The sequence below is a fragment of the Antechinus flavipes genome, chromosome 3 (genome assembly GCF_016432865.1).
Source record: "Antechinus flavipes isolate AdamAnt ecotype Samford, QLD, Australia chromosome 3, AdamAnt_v2, whole genome shotgun sequence".
Lineage (NCBI taxonomy): Eukaryota > Metazoa > Chordata > Mammalia > Dasyuromorphia > Dasyuridae > Antechinus > Antechinus flavipes.
This window is the reverse complement of record NC_067400.1, coordinates 254,482,154-254,494,428: the sequence shown is the minus strand read 5'-3', so window position 1 is coordinate 254,494,428 and position 12,275 is coordinate 254,482,154. Positions and strand designations below refer to the sequence as shown.

Below are 12,275 nucleotides of genomic sequence, written 5' to 3'. Positions count from 1 at the left end.
CTAATCTCTTAAATCTATTCATCACTTCTACTTTATATTCATAAAGAATGTTATTTAGGTCATACTTATATAGCTTGATTGTTTTTCCTATTTTCTTCGATTTAAGTCTGAATTTTGCAATAAGAAGCTCATGATCTGAACCACAGTCAGCTCCATATCTTGTATAGAGCTTCTCCACCTTTTGCTTCAAAGTATATAATCAGTATAATTATTAATATTGTCTATCTGGTGATATTAATATAGTCACCTTTTACATTGAAAAAGTGTTTGCTGTGACTACTGATTTATCTTGACAAGTCTCTATTAGTATCTGTTCTGCTTCCTTTTATACTCCAAAGCCAAACTTGTCTGATTTCCTACTTTAGCATTCCAATTCCCTATGATGAATGTGACTTTGGGGGGGATGAAGGAGTGTTATTTCTAGAAGATGTTGTAGGTCTTTGCAGACCTTTTCAGCAGTAGGGGTTGGATTATAAACTTTTATTACTGTGATATTGAACAGTATGTCTTGAACTTGAACAGATATCATTTTGTCATTTTTGAGTATTGATTCAAAATGGCTCCCCCATTTCCTTTAAGTGGTTCTTACCCAAAGTGTATATGATTGCCTGAATTAAATTCACCCATTCTTATCTATTTGAGTTTACTATACCCAAGATGTCATAGTTTAATCTTTTCATTTCCTGTTTGACTACATCCAGCTTATGTTGATTCATGGTCTTGGTTATTAGAAATGATATAATTTTTTAAAATTTGTCTACATATATGATGCGTCATTGAAAAATTTTAGTGCTAAATTATGTTTACCGCTTATCTTCTAGATCTTTGTATACATCATATGCAGTAATTTTTTTTGTAGTGAGCAGTATTTATCTAATACAAATATTTGACTTTCTTGCAAATTATCTTCAAGGTAATTTAAAAAAATTCTATGACAATCTGTTGTCTTATTTTTATTTATAGATAGCAACACAAATAGTTCATAGAAATTATTATTAAAGTAACATTAGTGTACTAGAGCTTTCTTAATTTTAATGAATAGATATACTTAATTGACACTTTTATTTTTGTTTTTTTTTTACTTTAAAGATTGGGATCTAGTAAGATGAACAATTGGATCGAATTGATTGGATGTCACAATATCATTGGCACCAAATACAACTTTACTTTAACTAATTTAAATATATTTGAAAAAATTAGAGAGCATATAAGATCTGAAAAAGGACAAGAAACATCATTGTGGAATGTTATCCAATTTGCACCATTTCAGATAGGTAAGGAACCAGTTCCAAGTTACATTGTGTATAATTTTTTATTAAAAAGTATTGTCATGCATGGCTTTTTTCAAAAATGAAGTGATTCAAGGTAATTCCAATAGACTTGTAATGGAAAGAACCATTCGCATCCAGAGAGAGAATTGTGGAGACTAAAGGTGGATCAAAGTATAGTATTTTCAGTTTTGTTGTTTTTGTTGTTGTTTGTTTGCTTGTTTTTTTTCTTTCACCTTTTAATCTGATATTTCTTGTGTAGTATGACAAATATGGAAATATGTTTAGAAGAATTGCACATTTAGCCTATATTGGATGGATTAATGTCTACGGGAGGTAGTAGAAGGGAGAGAGGGAGAAAAATTTGGAACACAAAGTTTTGCAAAGGTGAACATTGAAAACTATCTTTGTATGTATTTGGAAAAATAAAGTTATTTTAAAAAGTATTGTCATGCTTTTGATATGTGCATGAAATTAATTGGTCATTTATCTCCTTTCAAAATTTGGTAGTAACATGTCAATTCCTAATTAAAATTGTTTTTGTGAAGCTCTGTTCTTCTATGGTATAGTTATTCTGATAGGAAATACTTGAGTATGAAATAGAACATGTATTTTGAAAAAATGTCTGAGGGCTTATGAACATTTTATTGTCTCAGAAACCATAGGGGAAGCAATTACATATCAAGGAAACTTCTTTTAAGTGACTTCCCCTACTATTAAGATGTCATTAATTTAAAATCATGATTTTTTTAAAAAGGTCATTTTATTGAAGAAAGTTCTTAGAAAATAGCTAGCTTACCCTTGTTTACTTATATTCATCTGTCTTTCTATTTATTCATTATAGCTAAGACGCATGAATATTCATTGTCAGAGTATTGAGCGAGACTTTTGTAGAATGTTATCATCACTCTTTACTCCCAGATCATCTACCTTACCATTAGATGCAAAATTCTTTCAGGTTTATCCAATACTAAGAGTGAGGTTCTGGCATTGATGCTGCAGTCCTGGGATTCTAGAGGTGCCATTTTCAGTTTTCTAGGATGATTGCATGAAGCTCTCATCTGTAGTTTTTGGTGTTTTTATTTCTAAATATTCCTCTTATGTTGCTTTTACTAGAAAATAGTTTATTCCCTGGAGCTGAATTCTAAATTACTTTTGAAAGGCCCAGAGTATGTCTAGAAACTTAGTCTAAATCCCTTATACTCTCTGCTATTGGCATCTCTCAACTAGGTGGTACTTTCCAAAAATATAGCTACATAAATACCTAGAGAAGCTACTACTTCATCATAAACAACTCTAAAATAGTGATTTTACCATAGGTCCCATTTTTAATCTTTCTCATTAATTATTGGTCATGTTGATAAAATTATTGATTTGATATAGGTAATTATGTAAATGTATATACAATACTATATATGCAAATTTGCTTTTGCCTTTCCAGCACAAATTGGTCCTCCAGAAGTACAATTAGAAGCTGAAGATCCATCAATAAAAGTAAACATCTCTCTTCCACGAACAGCAAATAGTAGTGTGTGGGCTACTGATATCTCAAATTTTACATGCAGTTTAATTATTTGGAAAAACTCTTCCAGTGTAGAAGTAAGTAATGGTTGGGTTTCTAAAAGTTTGATGTGAGAGTACAGTTGATTTTTGAGAAGAAAAAGAAATAGAAAACATGTGAAAAATTAGATTCCAAAAGTGGATTTTTAAAAGAATAAATTTCTCTCATTGCAGAAAATCCGTCATAATGTTTTTTCCAGAGATAAAATTAACAATCTTTCACCAGAAACCACTTATTGTTTAAAAGTTCAAGCAAGATTACCTATACTGAAAAAAATTGGTTCCTACAATCCAATATTTTGTGTAAATATTACAGGTAAGAAAGAAATATTATTTTAGATCAGGTAGGAGATATGTATGTATTAAAAAAAAAAAACAAGATCACTAGATAATAACAGTATTTACATAATTTTTAAAAGTCTGGATTTGGGATTTTATCTGAAGGTAATTTACTGCTTCTTGTCAAAAAAAAAAAAAAAAACAGGCTTTTTTTTTAGAAGACAAAAAATTTTCCCTTAAAGACATATACATAGAAAAAAGATTGTTTTTTTACATTTTCCCAGTCCACAGAAAGAAGATATCTTTATGAAAGATAAAACCTTTCATAAAATGTCATCTTAAAAGTGTTTTAGTCTGTCAATAAAAAGTTATAACTATGAAAAAAAAGTGTTTTAGTATTGTTGGGTTATGACATTTTGATAATGATGCTTAAGCAGTATATCTTGCTAAATAGTCAAAGTGAATAGAGTTGTTAGCACTATTTGTCATTTTTCTAGAATGGAAATTTAACTTTTTTGCATATTATTTGACCTTCTAGCTAAACGTAAATTACCTCGTCCAGAAAATGTAGATGTTGATCCTATAAATAATTATATTCTTAAATGGAATTATCCATATGAAAACATGAAGTTTCAAGTTCAGTATCTCCTGTAAGTTTGACAAGCCTGTTCTATTCACTTCTCTTGTCTCTGTGTTATGTTCTTCTTGCTAATACTTTATTTTCTAACCGAAGTCTTGATATGTACAATTTTATTGATTCACTTATTACTATCACAATCTGAACTGACATCATTCACTAAATCATGGTTTTTTTTCTTTTAAAACTTTTAAATTAAAAAAAAAAACTTTTAAATGTTGATTCTTTTATGAAATTCTTGAACTGTTATAATTATGACACTATTATTTGAAGCCATTGTGCTTCCCATTTTCCTAAGTTGGAGGGAACCAAGCTCAAATGTGAACTCAAGTAAAATATGTGCTGACTGAGCAGCAACAAGACACTGGGGAAAGAATTGAATGAAGAGAGAAGAGAAACTTATCCATTAAAGGGAAGGGGAAGAGGAAAGAGAATGAGGTGAATCAAAGAAAAGAAGGGTTAGTCAAGTTCTAGAATGGTGAATCAAAAAAAGGGAAGTAAGAAAAAGAAGAATCAAGATGGAAGAGAAGTTTGAAAACAGATACACAGGAAGGAAATATAACTTTACACGTATCAAAGTATAATCACACTTTGGTGTTGGTGCTTGTGGTTGTTACTGGCATGTGCTTTTAAGCTTTACCCGTAATATACTTAACAATAGAGCTATTGAAGAGAAAGATATTTCTGAGGATTTGGTCATGCAATGATTAGGAAACAGAACATACAAAAAATAGTATATTAATTGAAAATATGTAATTTAATCTCCAAGACAAGTAATTTATGTGGTAAATGCAATAGAAGGTGACTGTATAGATCTTGGTATGCTAAAGTGGTCAGAAAATGACTGTAGAGGAAGTGGAATTTGAGGTTTGAGACACTTTTGGTAAGCTTGGAGACAAAACAATGAGAAGGCCAGACTGACTGGACAGAGTATTTTTGTTGAGTAATGAGAGAGAAGTTTTGCTATGTAGGATGGCTCCAGATTATGCAAAAACTTGAATGCTTTATAGACAAATTTGAATTTATCATTTTCACATTGAGAGATTTTGAATAAAATACATAATAAAATCTTTATTTTAGAAGAATTAAAATATGTGCAGCAGCATGTAGGATGAATATGTTTTGAAGAAACTGAAAGGCAGAGATCATTTAGGAAGCTAGTGTGAAATTAGAGTCTAAATTGAGTAATGGGATGATATTGAAATTCAGAAGAAAGGGACAAATAACATTTCCAAGGAAGCAATTATGGAATTCTATGAACAGTTATATCTAAAGGATGAGGGAAAAGAACAAATCATATATTATTAAGGTCTTGAAGCTAGATAAATGAATAATAACTTTATAAACTAAGGAAGCTATCTTAGTGGGACAGATGAGTTCATGAGAAAGTTTTCATTAAGCATGGTAGGAATATAGCTAGAGTGAAGCATGGCTGGATGTCTGAGGCTAAATAAACATAGATGGCTCTCCCCAAATAAAATAGTGTTGTCCCTGGCAAGAATTTAACTCCACCAATTATGGTCTCTGAGGTTTGGTTCAGTAGGAAGGTATAACTGGAACAGAACTATAGAAAAGTATGTTTTGAGGCAAGGGACTCTGTTCAGTGAGAGTAGCACAAGTCCTGGGCAAAAGATTTAAAAGTTAATAGCTTACCTTTTTCAGGCCAAAAATTTTTGGAGGTTTCTGGAAGGTTGTGTAGCAGAAATAGAGCAGCACTTCAAGAAGATGGCAGGGGACAAGCATAGGTGAGGGCCTGGGGCCATCTGAGAAATAAAAGACAAGATCAAATTGAATTTGAGGGGATCAGGAAAGAGGGACAAAATGTGGACCCAAATACTTTTGATTAGTTGGGAGAGGCTAAAGATGTAGATTTAAATCCTCAGCATAGCAGAAACAACTGAAACTGATAGGATCAGATCACAGAGAAAGAATTTAGAGAGAGTAGGATAGGGGAGTGAGGGATTGAGTCTTGAGGTCCACGATTAATAAAGAAGCAGAAAGGAAAGGTAATGTAGAAGTTAAAAGAACAGTCAGAGGTGTGATCAAGGTAAGAAGTAGAAAAGTAGCGATGCGTAGAAATTACTGATTTTTCCCTTAATAAAAGGCAAATACCCAGAACCATCTAAAATTAGAATGGCTGGGGTATCAATCAGCAAAAAATTAAACACTTAATATGTATTAGACACTGGCAGAAAGATAGAAAAAGAAAACTAAAATAGTCCCTACCCTCAAAAAGCTTATTTTCCAACAAGGAGGAAAACCTATAAACACATTGGTCAATATGATCGGTAGAAAGTAGATTAAAAAGTAACCATAGATTGTAGCATAGAAGAGACTTTTTGTAAAAAGTAATGTTTGAGCAGGATGTTGAGGGAAGAGGGGATTTTAAGAAGTAGAGGTGAAGAGCATTAAGTTGGAGAGCATTCTAGGCATGGGGGACAACCAAAGCAAAGGCATAGAGATGAGAGATGAAAGAGCATTGTGTGTGAGGAACAGCAAGTAAGCCAGTGTAGCTGACCCATAAAGTTCATCGAGGGGAGGGAGTAAAGCATAAGAACAGTAGGAAGATAAAAAGGGAATCAGAATGCTTTGGGCTTTAAAGTCCAGGGGATTTGTTTGGTCCTAGAGATAGTACAGAATTACTTGCATTTATTGAGTTAAAGTGTGATATAGTTAAATCTGTAGTTTAGGAATATCACTAGGAGCAGGGGAGGATGAATTAGAGTAAAGGAAGACTTGGGTCTGGGACATCAATTAGGAAGTTATTGCAGTAGTTTAAGTAAAAGATAATGAAAGCTTAAAGAGAATTAAGCCTGGGTGAATTAAAAGAAGCAAATATATACTAGAGATGTTGTAGAGATAGAAATAACATTGGGCAACAATCAGCTATGTAGAATGAATGTGTGTGATAAGACAAGTACAGCAATAAAGTTATAAGTCTAGAAGGATGCTAGTGCCCCTCACAATAATAAGGAAGTTTTAAAGAGAGATAGTTTTGGGGAAATGATAATGGATCTCTTTGGGGTATGTTGAATTTGAGGTATCTTTTGTGACATCCAGTTCAAAATGTTTAGTGCCTAGAACTAGTCCTCAGAAGAGAGACTGGAGCTGAAAAATTAGGGCCTCTCAAAGGTTTTAGAGCATTTTTAAACTTTAATAAATTTAGAAGTATAAATGCTTTAAACTTACAAAAGCATCATTGAAATTTTATTTAAATTTCTTTTATATTTTTCCAGTTAAGTGAATTATGAATAATAAAATTTTAATGTTAAGAAGACAAGGCATATCTCTTAAAGCCTAAGACAGTGGTGTGTACATAGTAGGCACATAACTATTTAAAATTTGGAGAGGAAATTTTTGAAGGACTAAATGGTCAACACTTTAGAAATTTTGAGAAACTGAAAATAAGTCAGGGATATCTTATCAAAGACATTTAAAAATCTGATTTATGGATTCTTGATTTACTTATATTAATAAATGGTAAAAATAAATGATACAAGTAAAATTATTTCTAAATTTTATAAAGGTCTAATATGTTAAATTCTGATACTGTTGAACTTTTTAAAAGTAAATTCAATTTTGTCTCATAGTGGTTATTTTAAAAGAATTTCAACTGACTACTCAGACAAATGGAAAACTGTATCTGCTTGTGAAAATATCATAAATAAATATTGTAACTTATCAAAAGTAATCACCACAGATGGAATTTATTACCTACGTGTACAAGCTTTGAATGGAACTATCACATCTCTTTGGTCTGCTGAAAAAAAATTTGATACTAGAACAAAAGGTAAGTAGATTAGTGTTATAATTTTCCATTACTGATATGAGCATTATTGAGTTTTATTTATTTTCTAATCAGATTTTGTTTCTCTCCATAAAATATATCTAGCCAGAATAGGTCCTCCAAGCATAGAAGTGAAACCCAATGAGGATTCATTCTTTGTCTACATTACTGTTCCAGGAGAATCTGAAAAAAAGCTATTGGGTCATGATTATTCACTAACTTATGAAGTTACTTACTGGGAAAATGATTCAAATATTGAGGTAAAAAACATGAATACTATTTCTAATGTAAAAGGTTATAAAGTTCATTTTAACACTAGATTAACTATGAGCTAGGAAAATCAACCAACTAGCATTTATGTTATCGTGCCTGCTATATGCCCAGATACCGTACAGAGGCCTGGAGATATAAATATAAAGAATGATCTCAAGAATTAATCTCAAGGAGTTTGCATTCCAAAAATCTGAAGTAAATTTGGAGTAATGTCTGATCTTTAAGGCTATACAATTAACTTATTTAATCATAGTAGAGAAAATGGTACTATAGATAGTATAGGACATAAATTAATCTGTTTCACCTTATTGCTTTTCCGCTATGAAATAGGAATCAGAAAAGCAGACTCTGAAGATGCTGATAAGTAGGAATAGTAAATTTGGTTTTTACCTTTTGTTGTAAATCTGAGCAAATTTAAGTGTTATAGTAATTTTATCCTCTGAATCCACTGTCATCATCCATTGTTCAGTAGTATACATCTTTCTCTTTAGAATTTGTCAGCTTTCAGTAAACCATGTTTGAAAAAAGAAATATATTAATCCAAAATGCTAAAAGATGATGAATTTCAAAGCTAGATATCACTAAGTTTACACAAATTTATTATTTTTTTGGCAGGGACAAATTTAACTTCTAACCTTAATAGTTGTGTGCAAACTATGCAGTTTGCATTCTTTGAGTACTTATCACCTAATGCAAAGGCAGTTAGACCAGAAGTAAATAATAATAAAGTACTTTATATATTTGATCTTCACAACAATCCTGTGAGGTAGGCTGTATTAACTATAATCATTCCCAGTTTACAGGAGAGGAAACAGGCCTCAAAGAGGTTAAGTGATTTGTTCAAAGCCATTGAACTCATAAAGTATTTGGACACTAGTTCTTCTGACTCCAAACTGAAGGCTAAATAGAGATCAATTTGGAATTAAATATTTGATATAAATTATCCACAAAAGACATATTTCACATCAACATAATTGAGAATTGACTACTATGCTGAAATGTTTATACAAACTTTTATTTTCTTTACAGCACAAAATGAAGGGAAAACAGAAATTACTTAAAGTTTCTAATTTGAAGCCCCTGGTTCTGTATTGTTTCAAAGTCAGAGCACTTCTTGATGATGATAGCAACAAAAGCACTCAATTTGGCAATGTTGTATGCAGTAAAATAATACCAGGTCAGTGGAGACTTTATGCATGTATCTGTGTTGCAAATGAACTCAATAAAAATTATTTTACTCAAATATACAAAGGGACCCACAGTCTCATAGAACAAAAATAATTTTAGATTATTGATAAGTGTTTTAAAAAATGTTCCCTTTTCTCCTTCCTTCAAATATACAACACCTGGTGAACTAATATTAAGCATAAATCTTTCAGGTAGTTTTTAATGATATATTTATGAATTTGCTTAAATACAGTGTTTAGTCATTTTTTTCTGTCATTTAATAGGTATGAAAGAGTCCTTCACATGCTTTATTTGAATGTTATCTTGGATTTTAAGCTCCATATTATTTCTCTTTTTTTCTTTTTCTTAAAGTCATTTTTATTTTGTGTTCCATTCCAGACTTTTTCCCTCCTATTTTCCCCACTCCCATCCATGGAAAAAGCAAAAAGAATAAAAACAGTTACAAATATGTATAGTTAAGCAAAACAAATTTCCATGTGGGTCATAGCCAAAAAAAAAAAAAAAAATAGCTTCAGTCTGTGCTCTGAGTTGAGCCCCTCTCTTATCTGGCAGGGTGTAGTGTATTTCATCGTGATTCTATGGATCTGTGATTGACTCCATTGTGTTAATCAGTGAATTCTATGGTATTTCAACCAAAATTCACATATTTTTGCTTTCTCTTTTTAAGTTCTTAGTATCTGACTTAACTTATATGCTTTTTAAAATCTCTTGCATGATTGTTTCTTAATGTAATTATTAGTATAAGATTTCTTAGTCTCATTTTGTTGCCTGGAGCAGTAATTGTATTTGCTTTTTAAAGAACTATTTCCGTAATTCTGTAATCTCTATAGACATAAGTTAGAGATCAGTATACTTTTTTGACTGAGAATATAAGAGGTCATAATAAGATCTTTCTGAGAAATCATGTTAATTTTTAGGATGTGGAATAAAATATGACTCTGTGAGAAGAAAATATATACTGTATCCTAATAGAAAACTAATTTAAAAGACATAGTGGAGTTGTTTAACAGTGATAATAGCTTATGAAATATTAAGTTTGTTAAATAACACAGCTACTTTTAAATAAGGTTTTCTATAGTTTTTTTTTTTTAAAAAACTCTTTTAAATGTTTTCTATATAAAATAAACTATTCAAGCAGAACCTTAATTTGAATGGACTTAACCAAGAATTTCTTTGACAAAATCAACAAAATCACCTCTGCTTCATCCCAATGAAGAATGTTCATTACTTCCTAAGTGCTTCCCCTTTAATTAGTGCTCATTTTTAGGAACTTTCATCCTTACTTCAAGCCTTGAGTTTTCTCTCTCTGCAAATTGCACTCATTGCTTCTAGCTCTATCCTAAGGAGTTAAGAATAAGCCTAATCCCTTTAATATGTGACATCTCTTCAAATATTTGAAGACAGATATATTCTGATTCCCCACTCTTGCCAGTTGTTCTCTTCTCCAAGTTAAAGTTTCGAGTAACTAAACCTTATAGTATGGTCTTTAATCAACAAGTTTCACCTTAACCAATGTCTAACCTAGAATGTGATACTTAAAACTAAATATTATAAATATGCTCTGACTAGGACAGGTTTTTGTGGAAATCTTTCTGAATACTAGGAAGATGTTTGTACAACTTCAGGTAGCATTAAATTTTTGGTTATCTTATTATAACATTGACTCAAATTGAGTTTTCCGTCTACTAAAATCCCATAATCTTTTTCATAAAAATTATTACCTAGCCATTCTACCTCATCCTAACTTAAGATGATTTTTAAATTTTACATTTCTATTTAATTGCTATTGTAGCCTTTGTTAAAGAAGGCATGGTGTTCGGCATTTAAGAGGTGATAGTCTCAGGCAGACCACATCTAAAGTATTTTTTTTACATAGTACCATATTTCAGGGAAGACATTGGTAAACTAGAGAGTAAATAGGGAAAGGTATTCAGGATGGTGAAGGGGCTGAAGGTAACACTGTATAAAGATTGGTTCAAAGATCTAAGGCTCTTTGGCTGGAGAAGAGAAGATTTTCAAAGAAGGGGATTATATTTGTTTTCAAGTCTTTCAAACATTTGTCGCATAGAAGAGGGATTTGACATGTTTTTCTTCACTTCATAGCATAAAACTAGGATCAGTGTGTAGAAGACAGAAAAAGGCAGAGTTGCACTTAATGTAGTACTATCTAGGCAAACTTAGGATCTTTCAGGTCTTTAAGGGCGACTGGATCATTACTGATTAATCATGTTATTGTGTGTATACTTGTTTAGGTATGGGTTGGACTTGAGGGCCTCCATCTAACTCTTAAATTCTATAATTGCATACTTATCTTCTTGTTAGACTTGTCTCATCATTTTAACCTTTCTTGATCTTTTTGGATCCTAATTCTGTCATTTATCATGCTTGCTATCTCCTTCACATATGCAAATTTAGCATATCTTCTATGCTTTAATCCAAGTCAATGATCAAAATGTTGAACAGCACAGGACAGCTCTCTGGAGTGTTTCATAGAATCTTTCCCTCTAAGCTAGCATGAGCCCTTTAATGACAGCTATACATATGAAATCCATCCAGTTCCAAAACCACCAAACTATATTGTTACTCTTAACACATATCTCAGCATCTTGACCACAACAGCAGCAATAAAACAATTAGTCAAAGGTATTAACCCTTGAACTTGGGTTCCAGCTGTGGCCTCCTTCTGATAATGGTCATTTATTACTAGATTACTTGCATCTTGTTCATCAGTCTTCCATATGAAGATTTACTTGAATTTAATTCCACATTAACTGAAATTAACTCCACATTAAATGAACCATAGCTCCTTAAGTTTTTTTCTTCTTTCAAATAAATATAGGACTTCATCACTGTGGGAAATTTTGGTTAGGAATTTATCAATACATATCAGGACCTGTTCCACAATTAATAGTCTTATAGAGTTTCCTAGAGCACTGTCTTTTAGTGAGTTTTATAAGATCAAAAAACTAGAATATGGCAGAGGAAAGATATGATCGTTCTAACATGAAGGCTCTATAGGATACCAAGATACCTCTCCTCCTTAAATCTTAAAGCAAGTCCCCTTTAAATCTTTTCTTAGGGAGTTGTTAATAGCTTGTTTTATTTCTTTTTCTAAAATGGGACTGTTTAGTCTATTTACTTCTTCCTCTGTTAATCTGGGCAAACTATATTTTTGAAAGTATTCTTCCATCTCATTTAAGTTGTCGAATTTATTGGCATAAAGTTGGGCAAAGTACTCCTCATTATTGCTCTGATTTCCTCTTCGTTAGTGGCAAGTTCTCCC

At 31.6% G+C, this 12,275-nt stretch overlaps 1 protein-coding gene across 1 annotated transcript in view; it reads left to right on the top strand.

The window, feature by feature from the left end:
* The window catches only part of IFNAR1 (interferon alpha and beta receptor subunit 1), a 46,140-nt gene that overhangs the window by 19,259 nt on the left and 14,606 nt on the right, over nt 1-12,275 (top strand). Inside the window, exons 3-9 of the mRNA XM_051984951.1 lie at nt 1,090-1,274; nt 2,710-2,867; nt 3,003-3,144; nt 3,646-3,757; nt 7,335-7,534; nt 7,637-7,791; nt 8,834-8,981. Of these exons, the coding sequence (XP_051840911.1) occupies nt 1,090-1,274; nt 2,710-2,867; nt 3,003-3,144; nt 3,646-3,757; nt 7,335-7,534; nt 7,637-7,791; nt 8,834-8,981 (1,100 nt within the window). The remainder of the gene's footprint in view (nt 1-1,089; nt 1,275-2,709; nt 2,868-3,002; nt 3,145-3,645; nt 3,758-7,334; nt 7,535-7,636; nt 7,792-8,833; nt 8,982-12,275) is intronic.